The 23634-nt window shown below is 43.5% G+C and overlaps 1 protein-coding gene across 1 annotated transcript in view; it reads right to left on the bottom strand.

Moving 5' to 3' along the window:
• Positions 1-23634, bottom strand: part of slc2a9l2 (solute carrier family 2 member 9, like 2) — a 253543-nt gene that overhangs the window by 145452 nt on the left and 84457 nt on the right. Inside the window, exon 7 of the mRNA XM_046310980.1 lies at positions 10681-10813. Coding sequence (XP_046166936.1) covers positions 10681-10813 — 133 coding nt within the window. The remainder of the gene's footprint in view (positions 1-10680; positions 10814-23634) is intronic.

Genomic DNA, 23634 nt, shown 5'->3' with positions numbered 1-23634 from the left:
TATTACGGGGTATTGTGTGTAGATTGATGACGGAAAAAATATATTTGATCCATTTTAGAATAAGGCTGTAAAGTAAACAAAATGTGGAAAAAGTCAAGGGGTCTTTCAACTGGTAGCCAGGGACATTCAGATGAGTCGTATGTGGCCTGTGGACGTCAAATAAGAAAACAACTGACACTGTACATGTTTGTGAGAGTCTTACCTTTCCACCGAGAGGTATTATTAGTGCGTAGCCCAAACTGTTCGACCCTACAGACAGAAGTTGGAAGATTGTCTGTACCGACATCAGACGACTCCCAAGACGCTTGTGGGGGTCATAGAGCAAAACGGAAAACACCATCACGTTCGTATGACCCCTCTATGGAACGATGACTCTTACGAACATGATGGTGTTCTCCGTTTGTAGGCCAAACCGTTCGGGTGCTACAGACGATTTAGTGAGAAAATACATTTTCGGGATTGCCTCATGGTCTGATGTGTCTCACCGCTGTAGCTCTGTCACCTTTCTCTGCAGAAGTGCACCATCGGCTAATGCAATCTCTAGCTTAAATTTACCTATTTTTTATTTTTATGGGGATTTTTGTATTATGCTAATTTGATTTCTGCGTGGGCACGGACATCGACTCCGAGGGGTTTTAAAGGCTCTTTTCAGAGGAAAGATCATGTTGCATCAATGACTGCCACTATACAAAGAGGGTTGCACGCTGCGTTAAGGCTAAATCAGTGAAGAATAACAATATGGACACAGATGATTACAGTAGCCAGGGATGTAAAATGAGATGGCTGGACACTAGGGGTTCTAATCAATAAATATTTGAATGAAAAATGGGCCGCAAATGCGACAGTATTGGATGATCTGGAAAAAAAGATATTCCTTTAGACTTCAAGTTAACATAAGGTTCTTAGCCCCATTCTGTCAAGAGTAGAACTTCCTCAAAAAACACATCCTTCCAAGTTTTAACTCTCAACCATCATAGCCTTTCCCAGGAAACATGACTGTGGGATATTCCTGTGTACAAAGGCAGAAGGCAGTCTATTCAAAGGTCTCCATGGGTAATTTATAACATGACTTCAAAGACCAGGGAGAATCATGTCTCCATAGACTTCACTGATCACACAATCCTTTGGGGATATCAGACATTAGGCTAGACAGTATAAAAGTGAACTTTCAAATGTAGCATGTTGTTTGTCCTGTGCCTTGCTACCCCATGCCGTTCTTTTGCCAAAAGGTTTAAGGGAAAGTCAGAAATATGACTGATTTTGTCAAGTATGTGGACAGTTCGGCAAAAGCGGTTGCATCAACACTAGAAGCATCAACATATTCTTTCATGCAGGTGTGACCGGTGAACACCAAGAGTAGCTTTCTTCCGTCTCGCCAGTCAGGTGCAGCTCGTTGGCAATCAAGAACGAGGCTTTGCCTTTATAAACTGTGTTTGCATTCATTCACAGATCCTCTTGCTTTGTCGGTTGGCATGGTCATTTTTACTAAAGTATAATCAATTGTGAAAGTAGTTATATGGCAACGATCTTAGTCCATCTAGAACCATTGTCCTCTCTGAACACACCTTCCAGTAAGTAACAGTCTTGATTGAAATAAATGTATATTGTATAACTCTGAATGTGTCTGTAGCACAACATTTGAGCTCTTGAGACCCTGATTGTGCATTTGAACAACAAGATGCAACCATTTATTTTCTGCTTCTCATCTTTGCTTTTAATTCCCATGCTCCACACCTTATGTACAAGAACATGTTATCTTCGTATTTTTTTAGTTGTATTCGGTTACAGGACTGCGTGCCCCATGGATAGGACAGGGATACCTGAAACATGCACTAGACACAGCTCCACAAACACACAACCAAAACAAGGCAGTACAATATTGATTAAAAGCACCAACACAATTAACATAGGGATCCCCAAATAATTAAACCGATAATAATCACTTTCTATGCTCCAGCTCAGAGTCTGCCGACTTCCGTCAAAATATGATCGGTTTAAGTTTGTACCTGCTACACAAACGTTTTAGAGTTGAGGTTTTCTGATAATTACCAACATTACCAACAATATAAAAAGGGTGGGGCATGGGAAGAGGTAACTGATTCAAAGAGAAATGCACTTTATTTACAATAAGAGTGTGAACATAGCCTTTACCTTTGCTTCAAAATGCACAATAATAAAATGTTTGGTTATGTTTGTTCAATGTCAGAGATAAGTAGGCCTTAGGCCTACTGGAACCCCTTGGAATGCGTGCCAAGTATGAAGAATGGATCTTTAATGTACTACAATGCAACGCATATACTTACAATTACAGAGACCATTAATAAGAACTAACATAGTATCCTCTCCCAGAGCACACCAAATGTCACAACAACATTTGTGAATGACTGCAAACATTGTTTGTTAGGAACCCACATTAAAAAATACATGTATCAGTCCATTCCATTCTGTTTACCTTTCTTTCCTCTGTCAAATATGGTTTCCCGAGTGGCACAGCGGTCTAAGGCACTGCATCTCAGTGCAAGAGGTGTCACTACAGTCCCTGGTTCAAATCCAGGCTCTATCACAGCCGGCCGTGATTAGGAGTCCCATAAGGCGGCGTGCAATTGGCCCATGCTGTAAATAAGAACTTGTTCTTAACTGGATTGTCTGGTAAAATAAAGGATTTTTTTTTCTAAATATAGAAATATTTAAATTCCTTAAATTGTTCCTGAGGATCACTAGCATTAGTGGATCATACTAGGCTAACGTTGTGCAATACCTTAGGAAATGTAGCCTATTTGAATCATTATGGAACTCAGACTACACAAAGCAAGTTAAACCTGGAGCCTGGCTCACGGTTCACAACGACTGAATAGTTGTCATACATGATTAGTGAGATTTAGGGTAGATTTATAGGATTATTGTTCAACCCCTATTGTACACTTTCCTTCCACCTTCCAATATTTAATGGACGGAATGTCAATATGACGACTTTCAGGATTAATCAAACCACTGTAATTTTGAATTCATCCATATACAGTATTTTGTGCATAAAGGCTCTCCAAACTGTTTTCTATTGTAATGATTCATACTTTCCTAACCCTAAAATGTAAACTACAAGATTAGTGTTTTTAAATCTACCAGTTAGTGCTGAAACAGAGACGAAAATAAATACAGTTGAAGTCGGAAGTTTACATACACCTTAGCCATGTACATTTAATAACTCTGTTTTTCCAAAATTCCTGACATTTAATCCTAGTAAAACATCCCTGTCATAGGTCAGTTAGCATCACCACTTTATTTTAAGAATGTGACAAATAATAGTAGTGATTAACTTCAGCTTTAGTTCTTTCATCACATTCCCTATGGGTCAGAAGTTTACATACACTCAATTAGTATTTGGTCACATTGCATTTAAATTGTTTAATTTGGGTCAAACGTTTCGGGTAGCATTCCAAGAGCTTCCCACAATAAGTTGGGTGAATTTTGGCCCATTCCTCCTGACAGAGCTGGTGTAACTGAGTCAGGTTTGTAGGCCTCCTTGCACACACACACTTTTTCAGTTCTGCCGACAAATTGTCTATAGGATTGAGGTCAGGGCTTTGTGATGGCCACTCCAATAACTTGACTTTGTTATCCTTAAGCCATTTTGCCACAACCTTGGAAATATGCTTGGGGTCATTGTCCATTTGGAAGACCCATTTACAACCAAGCTTTAACTTCTGGACTGATGTCTTGAGATGTTGCGTCAATATAGCCACATCTTTATCCTTTCCTCATGATGCCATCTATTTTGTGAAGTGCACCAGTCCCTCCTGCAGCAAAGCACCCCACAATATGATGCTGCCGCCCCCGTGCTTCAAGGTTGGGATGGTATTCTTTGGCTTGCAAGCCTCCCCCTTTTTCCTCCAAACATAACAATGGTCATTATGGCCAAACAGTTCTATTTTTGTTTCATCAGACCAGAGGACATTTGTCCCCATGTACAGTTGCAAACCGTAGTCTGGCTTTATTATGGTGGTTTTGGAGCAGTGGCTTCTTCCTTGCTGATCGGCATTTCAGGTTATGTTGATATAGGACTTGTTTTACTGTGGATATAGATACTTTTGTACCGGTTTCCTCCAGCATCTTCACAAGGTCCTTTGCTGTTGTTCTGGGATTGATTGTACTTCTCGCACCAAAGTACGTTCATCTCTAGGAGACAGAACGCGTCTCCGTCTCCTTCCTAAGGGGTATGACGGCTGCGTGGTTGCATGGTGTTTATACGTACTATTGTTTGTACAGATTAACGTGGTACATTCAAGCGTTTGGAAATTACTCCCAAGGATGAACCAGATGTGTGGAGGTCTACAATGGTTTCTTGGATGGTTTCCCATGACGTCAAGCAAGTTTGAAGGTAGGCCTTGAAATACATCCACAGGTACACCTCCAATTGAATCAACTTATGTCAATTAGCCTATCAGAAGCTTCTAAAGCCATGACATAAATTTCTGGAATTCTCCAAGCTGTTTAAAGGCACAGTCAACTTAGTGTATGTAAACCTCTGACCCACTGGAATTTTGATACAGTGAATTATAAGTGAAATCATCTGTCTGTAAACAATTGTTGGGAAATTTACTTCTGTCATGCACAAAGTAGATGTCCTAACCGACTTGCCGAAACTATAGTTTGTTAACAAGAAATTTGTGGAGTGGTTTAAAAACAAATTTTAGTGACTCCAACCTAAGTGTATGTAAACTTCCGACTTCAACTGTAAATGGCTTTCTTTAGTTGATCCCTATATTCTGAACCTGTTCTCTCAATGTATTCTATTGAGTCTGTCAACAAAATTTGAATAAAAATGTGTAATGTATTTAAAGGGATGGCTTAAGATAATTGTACTTAAAACCCCATTAAATGAAATCTTCACAAGAAAATATGTTGGCCAGCAAGTGGGAGGGTTTTCAGCAGTTGAATTAAATTTATTGAGAGTGCGCAAGGTAGCTTGTAGAGCGTGTTACACGACTGAATTAGGCAAGTCTGAATACCAAATACTGCAATGTGAGTAGGAAATGCAAAAATTACTTCGTAATTACAGATGTGCGTGCTATATGGCGATAGTCATTTAGGCAGGTTACCTTGGAGCTCCTGGGAACAGAGATAATGGTGGTCACCTTGAAACATGTTGGGATTACAGACTGGGACAAGGATAGATTGAAAATGTCTGTGAAGACACTTGCCAGCTGGTCTGCCCATGCTTTGAGAATGCTCCCTGGCATTCTGTCTGATTGTTGACCTGTTCAAACATTTTGCTCACATCTGCCACAGAGAGTGAGATCACACAGTAATCCAGAAAAACATGGGCTTTCATGAAAGGCACAGTGTTATATTCCTCGGAACGAGCATAATGGTGTTTAGTTCATTTGGGAGTTATCCATTGCTAGGCAACTAATGGCTTTGTAATCCATTATTGTCTGCACGCCCTGACACATATGACAGGCATCAGAGCCGGTGTAATAAGACTAAAGGTTGTTTTGATCACAAGGACTGGGACATGTTCCGGGTAGCCTCAGAGAGTAATATATAGATTGACACATTGATTCGTAATCAGTGAGTTTATAAGGAAGTGCATATAAAATGTTGTTCCTACTGTGTATTAATACCTACCCTAACCTGAAACCGTAGATAGATGGCGGCATTCGCGCAAAACTGAAAGCGCAACCACCGCATTTAACCATAGAAAGACGGCCAGGAATATGACAGAATACGAACAGTGTAGTTATTCCCTCCACAAGGCAATCAAAGAAGTGAAACGTCAATATAGGGACAAAGTGGAGTCGCAATCCAACGGCTAAGACACGAGACAGGGTCTATATGTGTGGCAGGGTCTACAGGCAATCACGGACTGCAAAAAGAAAACCAGCCACGTCACGGACCAGGATTGCTTCCAGACAAAATAAACACCTTCTTTGCCCGCTTTGAGGATAATGCAGTGCCACCGACAGCTCGCTACAAAGAACTGCGCCCCCCCCCTCTCTCCGTGGCCGACGTGAATAAGACATTTAAATGTGTTAACCCTCGCAAGGCTGCCAGCCTAGACTGCGACCCTAGCCGAGTCCTCAGAGCATGCGCAGACCAGCTGGCTGGAGTGTTTACGGACATATTCAATCTCTCCCTATCCCGGGCTGCTGTCCCCACATGCTTCAAGATGGCCACCATTGTTCCTGTACCCAAGAAAGCAATGGTAATGTCATGTTTTGTCTTATATTGTCTTGTCATTTTGCTTTCCCTTCTGTTCGTTTTCCCCCTGCTGGTCTTATTAGGTTTGTTCCCTTTTTTCTCTCTCCCTCCCTCTCTCTCTTCTCTCTATCGTTCCGTTCCTGCTCCCAGCTGTTCCTATTCCCCTACTCAATCATCTAGTCTTTTCACACCTGTTCCGTATCTTGCCCTCTGATTAGAGTCCCTATTTCTCCCCTTGTTTTCCGTTTCTGTCCTGTCGGATCCTTGTATATTGTTCGCCGTGCTGTGTCTTTGTCTCGCCCTGTCGTGTCTTGTTTCCCTCAGATGCTGCGTGTGAGCAGGTGTCTGAGTCTGCTACGGTCGGTGCCTTCCCGAGGCAACCTACAGTTAATGGTCGAGTCTCCAGTCTGTCCTCGTCACTACGAGTGGAATTAAGTTTTTTATGTTTTGTTTTCTGCTCTGATTGTCCAGGAGTATTGCCTATTTCCTTTACTGGAATAAAGACTCTGTTTTCGCCAAGTCGCTTTTGGGTCCTCATTCACCTGCATAACAGGTAACATAACTGAATGACTATCGCCCCGTAGCACTCACTTCCATCATCATGAAGTGCTTTCAGAGACAAGTCAAGCATCCTATCACCTCCACCTTACCTGTCACACTACACCCACTGCAATTTGCATACCACCCCAATAGGTCCACAGATGATGCAATCCCCATCACACTGCACACTGCCCTATCCCATCTGGACAAGAGGAACACGTATGTAAGAATGCTGTTCACTGGCTACAGCTCAGCATTCAACACCATAGTACCCTCCAAGCTCATCATTAAGCTTGAGGTTTTGGGTCTCAACCCCACCCTGTGCAATTGGGACTTCCTGACGGGCCACCCCAGGTGGTGAAGGTAGGAAACAACATCTCCACCCCGCTGATCCTCATCACTTGGGCCCCACAAGAGTGAGTGCTCAGCCCCCTTCCTGTACTCCTTGTTCAGCCATGACTGTATGCCATGCACGCCTCCAACTCAATCATCAAGTTTGCATACGACGCAACAGTGGTAGGCTTGATAACCAACAACGACAAGAAAGTCTACAGGGAGGTGGTGAGGGCACTGAGTGTGGTGTCAGGATAATAACCTCTCACTCAACGTCAACAAAACAAAGGAGATGATCGTGGACTTCAATGGGACAGCAGAGGAGAAGGTGGAAAGTTTCAAGTTCCTTGGCGTACACATCACGGACAAACTGAAATGGTCCACCCACACAGACAGTGTGGTGAAGGCTGAAGGAGGCTGAAGACATGTGGCTTGTCATCTAACACTCACACTTTTACAGATGCACAATCGAGAGCATTCTGTCGGGCTGTATCACCGCCTGGTACGGCAACTGCTCTGCACATAACCGTAAGGCTCTCCAGAGGGTAGTGAGGTCTACACAACGCATCACCGGGGCAAACTACCTGCCCTCCAGGACACCTATAGCACCCGATGTCACAGGAAGGCTAAAAAGATCATGAAGGAAAACAACCACTCGAGCCACTGCCTGTTCACCCCGCTACCATCCAGGAGGTCAGTTCAGGTGCATCAAAGCTGGGACCGAGACTGTAAAAATATCTCAAGGCCATCAGACTGGTAAACAGCTATCACTAACACAGATAGACTGCTGCCTACATACATACTTGAAATCACTGGCCACTCTAAAAAGTCAATTTATTACTGCCACATTAGTAATGATATTTACATATCTTGCATTCATCCCAGTTGTATATACTGTATTTTATACCATCTATTGCATCTTGTCTATGCCGGTCGGCCATGGCCCATCCGTATATTTATATGTACATATTCTTATTCCATCCCTTAGATTTATGTGTATTAGGTAGTTGTTGTGGAATTGTTAGATTACTTGTTAGATATGGCTGCACTGTCGGAACTAGAAGCACAAGCATTTCGCTACACTCGCAATAACATCTGCATGTGACCAATAAAATTTCATTTGAATATTCCGCCAACCTCCTATATTGTCCTTTTGCATGTTTGATGTCTCGTCTGAGGTCGTAGCGGGCTTTCTTGTATGTGTCCATGTCCGTGTCCCATTTCTTGTAAGCAGTAGCTCTAGCCTTTTGCCCAGCGTGGATATTGCCTGTAATCCATGGTTGTTGATTTGGATACGTTCTTATAGTCACTGTGGGGATGACATCGTCTATGCACTTGACGAAGCTTGTGACTTGTGGTAAACTCCTCAATGCTATCGGATGAATCCCAGAATTTATCCCAGTCTGTACAAGAAAAACAGTATTGTAGCCTCGCTACAGCCGACCACTTCCGTATTGAGCGCATCACTGGTACTTCCTGTTTGAGCTTATATTTATAAACAGAAAGCAGGAGAATGGAGTCATTGTCAGATATCCTGAAGGCAGAACGGGGGAGGGCCTTGTATGCGTTTCTGGGCGTAAAATAGAGTTTTAACTCCCCTAGTGGTGCAGGAGACGTGTTGGTAGAAGTGAGGTAGGATGGTTTTAAGTATCTCCGCGTTAGTTTCCACCCACCAGAAATGCTGCCTTTGGGTGAGCGGTTTATTGTTTGTTTATGGCCCATTATGGTTCATTGACTGCCAGAATGGTGTTGGCATGTGAAAGGATGTAGACAACTACAGATGAGAACTGTCTTGGTAGATAAAAGGGTCTGCCACTAACCATAAGGTATTCTAAATCAGGTGAGCAAAAGCTCGAGATTTCCTTCACACTGGAAGCAGCATACTAGTTTTTTTTTTTTTTAAACAGTCCTCCTTTCAACTTCTCTGAAGGCGCTAATCCTGCCGATGCATGGACAATCCATCGAGTACTACTACGTGCATAGTGGCATCATCCAGCAACGTTTCAGTAAGACATATAATTGTAGCTTATTCTAATTGTAGAATCTCTTATCAACGAGACTTGAACGAAGGTCAACCGGCATCTTATTCTCGAGTGACTAGAGATTTAACAATAGAACGGAAGGGAGCGCCATTTGTTTTTCCCTCTGACTCCATTTTTTTACCCTCCTTTTACTCTCCAAATTTGTGATTCCTATCTTGTCTCAACACTGCAATTCTCCAACAGGCTTGGGAGAGGCAAAGGTCGAGTCATGCATCCCACGAAACATGAACCACCAAGCCACGCTTGTCAACTGATGACCAAAGTCAGCCTACAGGCACCCATCAGGAGTTGTTACAGCACGATGTTACACCCCTAACCCTGACAATTCTGCTCCACTCTATAGGACTCCCGGTCACGGGTGGTAATGACAGAGCCTGGGATCGAACCCCAGGCTGTATTGATGCCGCAACAATGAGACGTAGTGCGTTAAACCGCTGTGCCACCAGGGCTACAGCTCTATTCCCAGTGCAGTGTTTTGGTAGCCCGTGGAACAAAGGAATAGAGTCTAGTACGAACAGTGGAACAGCTGAGTCGGATTTGAAGTCGGATTTGAAGTCAAAATCGAGGTTAGTAACTGTCAATCTGATGTCCAGAGATGCTTGGCGGTGATACGGGATAATAGAATTTCTGTACAAAAAAAAGTAAAGAAACACAAAAGTCTATACATCGCAAAGTTGGGTTGGAACTCGTAAGATGTCGCCCTTCTCCATCAGCACCATCTTGTTGGTCACATGTGTATGAGCACCTCAGTAATTCAGCACTGTGCAGGAGTTTTTGGCATAATTTATGCAATTTGGCTAGCTCAAGAGCATGATACAGCGTTGATTGAAGAGCTAAAATCAACATGTTCCCCTTACATGTGTAATGAACACGAGGGAGACAGAGAGCTGGTTTCAAGCGCAGGGCGCAACAGGTGTTTATTGAAAAGGACCACAGGAGGCGGCAGGTAGTTGGGTCCAGGGGCAGGCAGAAGGTCATACACAGGGGGTCCAAAAGGGCAATAGTACAGGCAGGGAAAAGGCTAGTAACATAGTCCAGGAGATCTAGGCAATAGGTAGATAACAGGAAATCTGATACGCTAAAGTACAGGCAGTGAATAGGCAAAAGGCGTCGTCAGTGAGGCAGGCAAAAACTATCATACAAAGGAGGAGTAAATCACAGGAAAAAGAGTTCTGAAAGACGAGTGTCACAAAACAAACAATACCTCAGAGATGGGGTGAAAAGGACTGAACAAAATGGTGTGTGATAATGACATACAGGTGTGTGAACTGTTGATTAGAATGATTTTGATTGGGATCTGGAGAGTGAGCTGCGTTCAGGGGATCGAGGTGTGAAAGTGTGGGCTGGAAAGTGAGCTGTGTTCAGGGGATTTACATGTTTGAGGGTGTGAGTTGGAAGCAGACGTTACAGCATGTAATCCCTTCCAATGCAATGTGTGACGAGTATATTCATCAGTACACAACACAGTATCTGCAGCATCTTTTTGATGAGTCATTATCTCAGCAGGCCATATATGCAAAGGCAATGTAAACACGTGTGTGCGTGTGTTTTATTTAATAGGGTTTACCTTTCTCTGCACCGGCCTCATCCCTCCTCTCCATCAGAAGGAAGCGCGGGCTTTCGGGTAGGAAGGGCAGCACACAGAGCTGCAGCAAGGCAGGCAAGGCCAGGAAGGCAAAGAGGAAGTTCCATCTGGACTCCTGCAGGAACCCCAAGAGATAATAACAGATGGAAAGAAGGATAACCACCGGAGAATTACAATAAATAACCACCATACACTGAACAAAAATATGTAAAGTATTGGTCCCATGTTTCATGAGCTGAAATAAAAGATCCCAGAAAGGTTCCATATGCACAAAAAGCTTTTTTCTCTAAAATGTTGTGCACAAATGTGTTTACATCCATGTCAGTGAACATTTCTCCTTTGCCAAGATAATCTACACACCTGACAGAAGCTGATTAAACAGCATGATCTTTAAACAGATGCACCTTGTTCTGGGGACAATAGGCCACTCTAAAATGTGCAGTTTTGTCACACAACACAATACCACAGATGTCTCAAGCTTTGAAGGAGTGTGCAATTGGCATGCTGACTGCAGGAATGTCCACCAGAGCTGTTGCCAGATAATTTCATGTTAATTTCTCTACCATAAGCCTCCTCCAATGTCATTTTTGTAACGGATTTCCTCTTCCTCTTCTGAGGAGGAGTAGGAGAGATCGGACCAATGCGAAGCATGGTACGTATCCATAATGTCTTTTAATGAGAAGGAATACAAAATACAAAAATAACAAGAGAATCAAAATGAAAACCGAAACAATCCCGAATGGTGCAAACACTGAAACGGAAAATATTCACCCACAAAACACAGGTGGGAAAAGGCTACCTAAGTATGATTCTCATTCAGAGACAACGAACGACACCTGCCTCTGATTGAGAACCATACCAGGCCAAACACATAAACACAACCTAGAAAAATTAACATAGACTGCACTGCCCACCCCAAATCACACCCTGACCATACTAACACAAAGACAAAATAAAGGAACTAGGGTCAGAACGTGACAGTTTTAGAGAATTTGGCAGTAAGCCCAACTGGACTCACAACTGCAAACCACGCGTAACCACGCCAGCCCAGGACCTCCACATCCAGTTTCTTCACCTGCGGGATCGTCTGAGACCAACCACCCAGACAGCTGATGAAACAGTGGAGTATTTCTGTCTGTAATAAAGCCCTTTTGTAGGGAGAAACTCGTTCTTATTGGCTGGGCCTGGCTCCCTGTGGGTGGGCCTATGCCCACCCATAGCTGTGCCCTGTCCAGTCATGTGAAATCCATAAATTAGGGCCTAATGAATGTATTTCAATTGACTGATTTCCTTATATGAACTGTAACTCAGTAAAATTGTTGAAATTGTTGCATGTTGCATTTATATTTCTCTTCAGTATAAATACAATGGATAGAACAGACATTCAAATTAATTGCTATAGTATGTGGCCCTTCAGCTACATTGGTGGATTGGATTAATTTATATTTACTGCACCAAAGGATTTTTCAGAATTTGGTACACTACAATATTCTGTTGCACGTGCGCGTCATTCTCCTTCCTTAGTGGTTCCTATTATCTCTGCCTAGAGATGAAAGCAGTCCGGGTGAATAAACTGTTTCAAGTAAAGCCTATAATAACACCTTGGAAGTAAAGCTGTGCAGTAACTACAATAACTAATGAAATTACTCACGTGAAGTAGAAGAATAACATGTCTTTTGAGACAAACCAGGGTAAACACTGAAGCCAGGATTCAATTAAAAGCCTCTCACTGTCAGGTAGTTTGTATACCTATTGTATAGGCATTCTGTCCCAAAGCCTAGCCAGTCAATTTATAAACTTAAACTACCCTGGAAAAAATCTTTTTTTCCCTAAGCTAGCATATTTTTTGCAACAGTTGGGGTTTGTCTAAAGCTTACAACCTGTGGAAAAACTTCTTTTTTTTTTTTAAGATCTCCACCAGCATGGCGAATTCCTTTATCAAGATCATTATAATGGGTACATCCAAATGCATGGCAAAAGAAACAAAGGTAAAACAAGCAAATGAAAGTTCACATAGTTTGCTGTCATTTCAGCGGCTTGATTTGATTGTGTGTTGGCTTAAGTTGGCTAGCTAGCAAAGGAGAGGTAGCTAGCCTGCATAGCTACAGTGCATTCAGAAAGCATTCATACCCCTTGACTTGTTCCACATTTTGTTGTGTTACAGCCTAAATTCAAATCGTATTAAATAAAAAAATGCTCACACACAATACCCCATAATGAAAACATATTTGAAATTAAATTAAACACAGAAATATCTACAGTATTTGTCTAAGTCGCACCTACTCATTCCAGTTTTTCTTTATTTTTACTTTCTTATTTCCTACATAGTAGAATAATAGTGAATACATCAAAACTATGAAATAACATATGAAATCATGTAGTAACCAAAAAAGTGTTAATCAAATGAAAATATATTTTATATTTGAGATTCTTCAAAGTAGCCACCCTTTGCCCTGATGACAGCTTTGCACAGCGCAGACTATGATCGATAATGTCAAAAGTTGCACTGAAGTCTAACAAAATCTTTTTATCATCAATTTCTCTGTGTAAATGCTGTGCTTGTTGAATGTCCTTCCCTATAAGGTTGATAATAATAATAATATATGCCATTTAGCAGACGCTTTTATCCAAAGCGACTTACAGTCATGTGTGCATACATTCTACGTATGGGTGGTCCCGGGGATCGAACCCACTACCCTGGCGTTACAAGCGCCATGCTCTACTAACTGAGCTACAGAAGGACCATTGATGAAAGTATGTTCATTTGTTTACTGTAAAATAGCACTGCATCTTTTCCAGAAGTTTACTAAGGGTATGTAACAGACTGATTGGTCGGCTATTTGAGCCAGTAAAGTGGGCTTTACTATTCTTGGGTAGCAGAATGACTTTTGCTTCCCTCCAGGCCTGAGGGCACACACTTTCTCGTAGGCTTAAATTGAAGATATGTGTCTGTGCCTCTTCACAGCCCTCTGTTCCATAAGGTGTATTTTAAATCAGATTTTTACTGCTTGCATGAGTTGATGTAGTCATGGCTCAATGAAGTACTGTGCACCTCCCATAGTCTGTTTTGGACTTGAAGAGGCCTCTGGTGGCATGTGTTGTGGGCTAGGCATGGGTGTCCAAGCTGTGTGCTAGCAATTTAAACAGACAGCTTGGTGCATTCAACATGTCAATACTTCTCACAAATACAAGTAGTGATGAAGTCAATCTGTCCTCTACTTTGAGCCAGCAGAGATTGACATGCATATTGTTAATGTTTGCTCCCCGTGTACATTTAAGGGCCAGCTGTTCTGCCCTTTTCTGGGCCGATTGTCATTTTCATTCGCTTTTCTCCACCTGGCCACACGACTGGACAGTCGTCCAGGTGCGACAAAGCTAGGCACTGTTGCTAGTGTTGTTAATTAAGAAGGCAGCGCAGAGCTTTATTATAGACAGACCTATACCTATCTTAGCTACTGTACTTTTTACCCCTTTTTTCACCCCAATTTCATGATTCTTGGGTAGCGGAATTACTTTTGCTTCCCTCCAGGCCTGAGGGCACACACTTTCCTGTAGGCTTAGAAAAGATGGAAAATAGGAGTTGCAATATCGTCCGCTATCATCGTCAGTCATTTTCCATCCGAGTTGTCAGACACAGGTGGCTTGTCAGTGTTGATAGAAAACAATAATTTGTTCACCTCCACACTTACTTTACGGAATTCAAAATGACAATGCTTGTCTTTCATTATTTGGTTAGTTATGCGTGGATGTGTAGGCTCAGAATTTATTGTTGGCATGTCATGCCCAAGTTTGCGAATCTTGCCAATTAAAAAATGACAGAAGTTGGCAACATCAGTGGATTTTGTGATGAATGAGCCATCTGATTCAATGACTGGTGGAACCATACCTTTTTGACCAAAACTTAATTTAAGGTGCTCCAAATATGTTTACTATAATTTATCTTTGTTTCATAGTACAGTTTATTCTTTAAGTTCAATTTAGTTACATGGTTTCTTAATTTACACTATGTTTGCCCATCGGCTGTGCAGTCAGACTTATCTGCCATTCATTTTGCCTCATCCCTCTCAACCATACACATTTACAATCAATCCACTGGGATTTAACAGTTTGTACAGTAATTTTCTTAATGGGTGCATGCTCATTAGTAACTGGAATAAGCTATTTTATAAATGTGTCAAGTACAGCATCTGGTTGCTCCTCATTACACACCACAGACCAGCAAATATTCTTTACATCTTCAACATAGGAATCACTACAAAACCTATTATATGACCTCTTATACACTATAGACCCAGCATTTGCAATTTTGGTTTTCCTAGATATGGCTACTACATTATGATCACTACATCAGATGAATGTGGATACTGCTTTAGAGCAGATTTCTGCAGCATTAGTAAAGATGTGATCAATACATGTGGATGATTTATTTCCTGTGATGTTTGTAAATACTCTGGTAGGTTGACTGATAACCTGAACCAGGTTGCAGGCACTGGTTATAGTTTGAAGCTTTTTCATGAGTGGGCAGCTTGATGGAAGCCAGTCAATATTTACTTTACACGTATTACTTCAACAGCATTTGACAAGAGATCCTCTCTAAGCTTTACAGCAATATGACTGAACATACACCTCCTCCATTGGCATTACTGTCTCTTCTGAAGATGTTGAAACCATGTATTGCTACCATTGTGTTAACAATGGTAGCAATTTCATTAACCTTTTTTTTGGCAACATATGTCAATGTGAGATATTTGTAGCACTTTTCTGTGATTCTTGTTTTTATTGATTTACTGGCAGGCTTATCCGAGGTAGACATGACACTGATATTTACAGTTGAAGTCGGAAGTTTACATACACCAAGGTTGGATTCATGAAAACTCGTTCTTCAACCACTCCACAAATTTCTTGTTAACAAACTATAGTTTTGGCAAGTCGGTTAGGGCATCTACTTTGTGCATGACACAAGTAATTTTTTCCAACAATTGTTAACAGACAGAATATTTCACTTATAATTCACTTTATCACAATTCCAGTGGGTCAGAAGATTACATACACATACACAAATATTTTTATTATATTTTTTACATATTTTTTCCACCTGGAATTATAGCAGCTAACGACCCCTGAAAGCACAGCCGCTAATCTGCGGCCTGCTAGCTATCTTAAGCACATTGGACTGCTGACTTAAGAGGCCCTTTGGACATATATCTTCGGCCACTATACATATTTTGCCAATTGGCCTGGTTTACCACATGGAGCACTGCTGATCCGTCCGCTGATGTAACTGCACGAGGGGGCCACAACAGACTTCCCTCCGTTGTGTCATCCCTCCAAGGCCTTTCTGTTAGCCTGCTAGCCCCGTGTCGCTAGCTGCTTAAAGCCACGCACTGGAATTGTATGATCACCCGGCTACGCATGCCTTTCCCTAACGTCACCATGCCGTGTCGATTGCTGTTCTGGTTTGTAACTATTGTTTTATTTCACTGTAGAGCCTCTAGCACTGCTCAACACACCTCGGCTAACAATTTAGTTCCACCCCCCATACGCGCAGTGACATCACCTGGTTTAAATGCTATTTCTAGAGAGAATATCTCTTTCGTTATCACTATATGCACAGGTTTACCCCCACTGTATTCACATCCTATTTTACCTTTATCTGTACATTATGCCTTGAATATATTCTACCGTGCCCAGAAATCTGCTCCTTTTACTCTGTTCTGAACGTACTAGGCGTCCAGTTCTGTTAGCCGCACCCTTATCCTACTCCTCCTCTGTTCCTCCGGTGATGTAGAGGTTAATCCAGGCCCTGCAGAGTCTACCTCCACTCCCATCCCCCAGGCTCTCTCATTTATTGACTTCTGCAACCGTAAAAGCCTTGGTTTCATGCATGTTAACATTAGAAGCCTCCCCCCTAAGTTTGTTTTATTCACTGCCCTAGTGTAACAGTATAACTTTAGACCGTCCCCTTGCCAATACCCGGGACCCTCTGCACACATCAACAGCCACCCTTGAAGCATCGTTACCCATCGCTCCAAAAAAGCCAGTATAACTTTAGACCGTGCCCGTCCCCTCGAACTACTACTTCAAAGTCTCAGAGCAAGTGACGTCACCGATTGAAACACTATTTAGCGTGCACGTTAACTAAGCTAGCGTTTCACATCCGTTACACTAGCACACTCCAGCAATCCGGACGTCCTAGCCGTGTCTGATTTCTGGCTTAGGAAGACCACCAAAACCTTGACATTTCCATTCCTAACTATAACATTTTCCGACAAGAGAGAACTGCCAAAGGGGGCAGTGTTGCATTTTACTGCAAAGATAACCCTCGGAATTCTGTCTTACTATCCAGGTCTGTACCCAAACAATTTGAGCTTCTACTTCTAAAAATGAACCTTTCCAGAAACAAGTCTCTCACCATTGCCGCTTGCTATAGACCACCCTCTGCCCCCAGCTGTGCCCTCCACACCATATGTGATTTGATTGCCCCCCATCTATCTTCTGAGCTCGTGCTGCTAGGTAACCTAAACTGGGACATGCTTAACACCCATCCTACAATCTAAGCTTGATGCCCTCAATCTCACACAATTTATCAATGAACCTACCAGATATAACCCCAAATCCGTAAACATGGGCACCCTACCCTCATAGATATCATCCTAACTAACTCACCCTCCAAATACACCTCTGCTCTTCTCAAGCAAGATCTCAGCGATCACTGCCTCATTGCCTGCATCCGTAATGGGTCTGCGAACAAACGACCACCCCTCATCACTGTCAAACGCTCCCTAAAACACTTCGGCGAACAGGCCTTTCTAATCGACCTGGCCGGGGTATCCTGGAACGACATTGACCTCAACCCGACAGTAGAGGATGCCTGGTTATTCTTTAAAAGTGCCTTCCTCTCCATCTTAAATAGGCATGCCCCGTTCAAAAAAATGTAGAACCAGGAATAGATATAGCCCTTGGTTCACTCCAGACCAGTCTGCCCTTGACCAGCATCGAATAGCCCCCGTGATATGCAACTTTTCAGGGAAGTTAGGAACCAATATACACAAGCAGTTAGGAAAGCTAAGGCTAGCTTTTTTAAACATAAATTTGCATCCTGCAGGACAAACTCAAAACCCAGCAACCCACTGCTCTGAGGCTAGGAAACACTGTTACAACTGACAAATCCACTAAAATTGAGAATTTCAATAAGCATTTCTCCACGGCTGGCCATGCTTTCCTCTTGGCTATCCCTACCCCGGTCACCTGCCCGGGACCCTCCACAGCAACCCGGTCACCCCCCTCTTCAAAGGGGGAGACGCTGCTACAGACCTATATCTATCCTACCCTGCATCTCTAAGGTCTTCAAAAACCAAGTTAACAAACAGATTACAGACCATTTTGAATCACATCGTACCTTCTCCGCTTATGCAATCTGGTTTCCGAGCTGGTCATGGGTGCACCTCAGCCACGCTCAAGGTCTTTAACGATATCATAACCGCCATCGATAAGAGACATTACTGTGAAGCAGTATTCATCGACCTGGCCAAGGCTTTCGACTCTGTCAATCACCACATTCTTATTGTCAGACTCAACAGCCTTGGTTTCTCAAATGATTGCCTCGCCTGGTTCACCAACTACTTCTCTGATAGAGCTCAGTGTCTCAAATCGGAGGGCCTGTTGTCCGGACCTCTGGCAGTCTCTATGGGAGTGCCACAGGGTTCAATTCTCGGACCGACTCTCTTCTCTGTATACATCAATGATGTCGCTCTTGCTGCTGGTGATTCTCTAATCCACAACTACGCAGACGACACCATTATGTATACTTCTGGCCCTTCTTTGGACACTGTGTTAACTAACCTCCAGACGAGCTTCAATGCCATTCAACTCTCCTTCCGTGGCCTCCAACTGCTCTTGAACGCAAATAAAACTAAATGCATGCTATTCAACCGATCATTGCCCGCACCTGCCCGGCCATCCAGCATCACTACTCTGGAGGGCTCTCATTTAGAATACATGGATAACTACAAATACAGTGGGGCAAAAAAGTATTTAGTCAGCCACCAATTGTGCAAGTTCTCCCACTTAAAAAGATGAGAGGACTGTAATTTTCATCATAGGTACACTTCAACTATGACAGACAAAATGAGGGGGAAAAAATCCAGAAAATCACATTGTAGGATTGTTTATGAATTTATTTGCAAATTATGGTGGAAAATAAGTATTTGGTCACCTACAAACAAGCAAGATTTCTGGCTCTCACAGACCTGTAACAACTTCTTTAAGAGGCTGGGGCTGTTTTTCTAGGGACCAGGACGACTGATCCGTGTAAAGGAAATAATTAATGGGGCCATGTATCGTGAAAACCTCCTTCCATCAGCAAGGGCATTGAAGATGAAACGTGGCTGGGTCTTTCAGCATGACAATGATCCCAAACACATTTCCTAGGCAACAAAGGAGTGGCTTCGTAAGAAGCATTTCAAGGTCCTGGAGTGGCCTAGCCAGTCTCCAGATCTCAATCCCATAGAAAATCTTTGGAGGGAGTTGAAAGTCCGTGTTGCCCAGCAACAGCCCCAAAACATCACTGCTCTAGAGGAGATCTGCATGGAGGAATGGGCCAAAATACCAGCAACAGTGTGTGAAAACCTTGTGAAGGCTTACAGAAAACGTTTGACCTCTGTCATTGCCAACAACGGGTATATAACAAAATATTGAGATAAACATTTGTTATTGACCAAATACTTATTTTCCACCATAATTTGGAAATAAATTCATAAAAAATCCTACAATGTGATAGTTGAAGTGTACCTATGATGAAAATTACAGGCCTCTCTCATATTTTTAAGTGGGAGAACTTGCACAATTGGTGGCTGACTAAATACTTTTTTGCCCCACTGTACCTAGGTGTCTGGCTAGACTGTAAACTCTCCTTCCAGACTCACATTAAGCATATCCAATCAAAAATGTAATCTAGAATCGGCTTCCTATTTCGCAACAAAGCTTCCTTCACTCATGCTGCCAAACATACCCTCGTAAAACTGACCATCCTACCGATCCTTGACTTCGGCGATGTCATCTATAAAATAGCCTCCAACACTCTACTCAGCAAACTGGATGTAGTCTATCACAGTGCCATCCGTTTTGTCACCAAAGCCCCATATACTACCCACCACTGCGACCTGTACGCTCTCGTTGGCTGGCCCTCGCTTCATACTCGTCGCCAAACCCACTAGCTACAGGTTATCTACAAGTCTCTGCTAGGTAAAGCCCCGCCCTATCTCAGCTAGCTGGTCACCATAGCAGCACCCACTCATAGCACACGCTCCAGCAGGTATATCTCACTGGTCACCCCCAAAGCCAATTTCTCCTTTGGTCGCCATTCCTTCCAGTTCTCTGCTGCCACTGACTGGAACGAACTGCAAAAATCACCGAAGCTGGAGATTCCCATCTCCCTCACTAGTTTTAAGAACCAGCTGTCAGAGCAGCTCACAGATCACTGCACCTGTTCATAGCCCATCTGCATACAGCCCATCTATCTACCTCATTCCCATACTGTATTTATTTATTTTGCTCCTTTTGCACCACAGTATCTCTACTTGCACATCCATATTTTGCACATGTACCATTCCAGTGTTTTAATTGCCATATTGTAATTACTTTGCCACCATGGCCTATTTATTGCCTTAACTCCATTATTTGACCTTACTTGCACTCACTGTATATAGAATTTTTTGTTTTTTTCTACTGTATTATTGACTGTATGTTATGTTCATTCCATGTGTAACCCTGTCTTGTTGTATGTGTCGAACTGCTATGCTTTATCTTGGCCAGGTCGCAGTTGCAAATGAGAACTTGTTCTCAACTAGCTTACCTGGTTAAATAAAGGTGAAATTTTAAAATAAAAAAAATACACTAAGTTGACTGTGCCTTTAAACAGCTTGGAAAATATCAGAAAATTATGTAATGGCTTTAGAAGTTTCTGATAGGCTAATTGACCTCAATCGGAGGTGTACCTGTGGATGTATTTCAAGGCCTACCTTCAAACTCCGTGTCGCTTTGCTTGACATCATGGGAAAATCTAAAGAAATCAGCCAAGAAATAGAATTGTAGACCTCCACACGTCTGGTTCATCCTTGGGAGCAATTTCCAAACGCCTGAATGTACCACGTTCATCTGTACAAACAATAGTACGCAAGTATAAACACCATGGGAGCACGCAGCCATCATACCGCTCAGGAAGGAGACGCGTTCTGTCTCCTAGAGATGAACGTACTTTGGTGTGAAAAGTGCAAATCAATCCCAGAACAACAGCAAAGGACCTTGTGAAGATGCTGGAGGAAACAGGTACAAAAGTATCTATATCCACAATAAAACGAGTCCTATATCGACATAACCTGAAAGGCCGCTCAGCAAGGAAGAAGCCACTGCTCCAAAACGCCATAAAAAAACAGCCTACGGTTTGCAACTGCACATGGGGACAAAGATCAGACTTTTTGGAGAAATGTCCCCTGGTCTTGTCAGGACCCGGTTACGAACCCGGGTCTCTGGAGTGAGAAACAGTCACTAAACCAACTGAGCCACGAATAGTCAGCAGAACCCTGAAGATGAGGCAGACACAGCAGTACTTGAGACGGTGTATTTAATGAAGTAAAAAGTGAAGTTCTTCAGGAAAACATGTAACTCCACAACCTCAAAAGGAATTCCACAAGAACAAAGGTAATCCTCCAAGACAAAAAGGTAAATCCACAAGGTGGAAGGTATAGCACAAAAAAGCCTCAAAAGATACTTAAAAACAAACAAACAAGAACAAAAAACAGAATTCCACAAGAGAGTCCACCGGGATCAACAAGAGTTCACAGAGTACTAGGGCTGGGTGCTAACATACAAACACAGAGCAAAGAACTGAGTAAAACAAAGGGTTTAAATACAATCAGGGGAAACGAGGCACAGGTGCAAATAATAATGGGGATCAAGGGAAAAGAAAAGGTCAAAAGGCACAATGGGGGCATCTAGTGACCAAAAACCGGAACAACCCTGGCCAAATCCTGACAGAATCCCCCCCCTAGGAACGGCTCCTGACGTTCCTACCAGCTCTCTCAGGGTGGAGGGCCCTGAACTGACGAATGAGGTCAGGGTCCATTATGTCTTTGGCAGGAACCCAGGAGCGCTCCTCGGGACCGTAGCCTTCCCAGTCCACCAGATACTGCCAGGACCGCTGCACCCGGCGGGAATCCAGTATCCGATGGACGGTATAAGCCGGCTGGCCTCCAATGACACGAGGCGGAGGGGGAGGTCTGTCTGCCGGGACAAGGGGAGAAAAAACAACAGGTTTTAATAAGGAAATGTGAAACGTGGGATTAATCTTAAGGGATCTGGGTAAGTGTAGGCGATAAGAAACAGGGTTAACTCTCCTGGCAACCTTAAAGGGACCGATGTATTTTTGGGACAGCTTGCGAGACTCCACCCGTAGTGGTAAATCTCTTGTGGAGCCAGACTCTCTGGCCGGGGCGCAGGGTAGGCCCGGGACGGCGACGTCTGTTGGCTTGTTGTTGGTACCTCTGTGAGGAACGCATAAGATTAAGACGGGTCTTCCTCCACATAAGCCGACAGCGTCTGACGAACTTCAAGGCTGAAGGCACTCTGACTTCTGCCACCTGGTCCGGGAACAATGGAGGGGCATAGCCAAACTGACACTCGTGCGGGGACATACCAGTGGAGGAGGAGCGCAAGGTGTTGTGCGCGTATTCGGCCCAAACAATGAAGGACGACCATGTGGACGGGTTGTTACGAGTCATACATCGGAGGGTGGTTTCCAGCTCTTGATTCGTCCTCTCTGTTTGGCCGTTGGACTCCGGATGGTACCCTGAAGATAGACTGGCAGAAGCCCCCATGAGTTGGCAGAAGGCCTTCCAAAACCTAGAGGCGAACTGGGGACCTCTGTCAGAAACCATATCTTGAGGAATGCCGAAGACTCGGAACACATGATTAATTACCAACTCAGCCGTTTCCTTGGCAGAAGGTAACTTAGTCAGAGGGACGAACCTGGCCGCCTTTGAAAACCTGTCGATTATGACTAGGATAGTAGTATTGCCATGGGATGGAGGAAGGCCAGTAATAAAGTCCAACGAGATATGGGACCAGGGTCTGTGGGGAACAGGTAAAGGGTGAAGGAGTCCTTGCGGGCGGAGGTGAGAAGATTTGCCCTGGCAGCACACGGGGCAAGCATTGACGAAAGTGGCAACGTCTTCTCTTATGGTAGGCCACCAGAACTTACGCTGGATGAACTCCAAGGTGTGACCTACGCCCGGGTGACGAGAGGAGTGCCCCCACAGAAGGACCTGAGTCCTCACTACCTTGGGGACAAACAACCGATTGGCAGGACCTCCTTTCGGGTCCGGTTCAATAGCTTGAGCTCGTCTCACAGTATCCTCAACTTGCCACGAGATCGGAGCCACGATCTTAGCAGCAGGAAGGACAGGCATGTCCGTGTCATCTCGAATGGCAGGAGCGTAGACTCGGGACAGGGCATCCGGTTTGAGATTCTTCGACCCGGGCCGATAGGTGAGGATAAACTGGAATCGATTGAAGAAAAGAGACCATCTAGCTTGTCTAGAGTTCAACCGCTTCGCCTGCTGGATATAGTCCAGATTTTTGTGGTCAGTAAGCACTTGAAACGGGTGAGAAGCCCCCTCGAGCCAGTGTCTCCATTCCTTCAATGCCATCTTAACCGCTAGGAGTTCACGATCCCCCACATCGTAGTTCCTCTCAGCCGGGGTAAGCCGGTGTGAGAAGAAAGCGCACGGATGAAGCTTCTTGTCTTCACCCCTCTGAGACAGGACAGCTCCAACACCAACCTCTGAGGCGTCTACCTCCACCACAAACGGTTCATCCGTAGTCGGTAGTATCAGGATGGGAGCAGAGAGGACGCGCTGCTTGAGTCCTTGGAAGGCCGTC

The sequence above is a fragment of the Oncorhynchus gorbuscha genome, linkage group LG18 (assembly GCF_021184085.1).
Source record: "Oncorhynchus gorbuscha isolate QuinsamMale2020 ecotype Even-year linkage group LG18, OgorEven_v1.0, whole genome shotgun sequence".
Taxonomy (NCBI): Eukaryota; Metazoa; Chordata; class Actinopteri; order Salmoniformes; family Salmonidae; genus Oncorhynchus; species Oncorhynchus gorbuscha.
The sequence above is the reverse complement of the archived record's forward strand: the minus strand, read 5'-3'. Positions and strand labels throughout refer to the sequence as shown.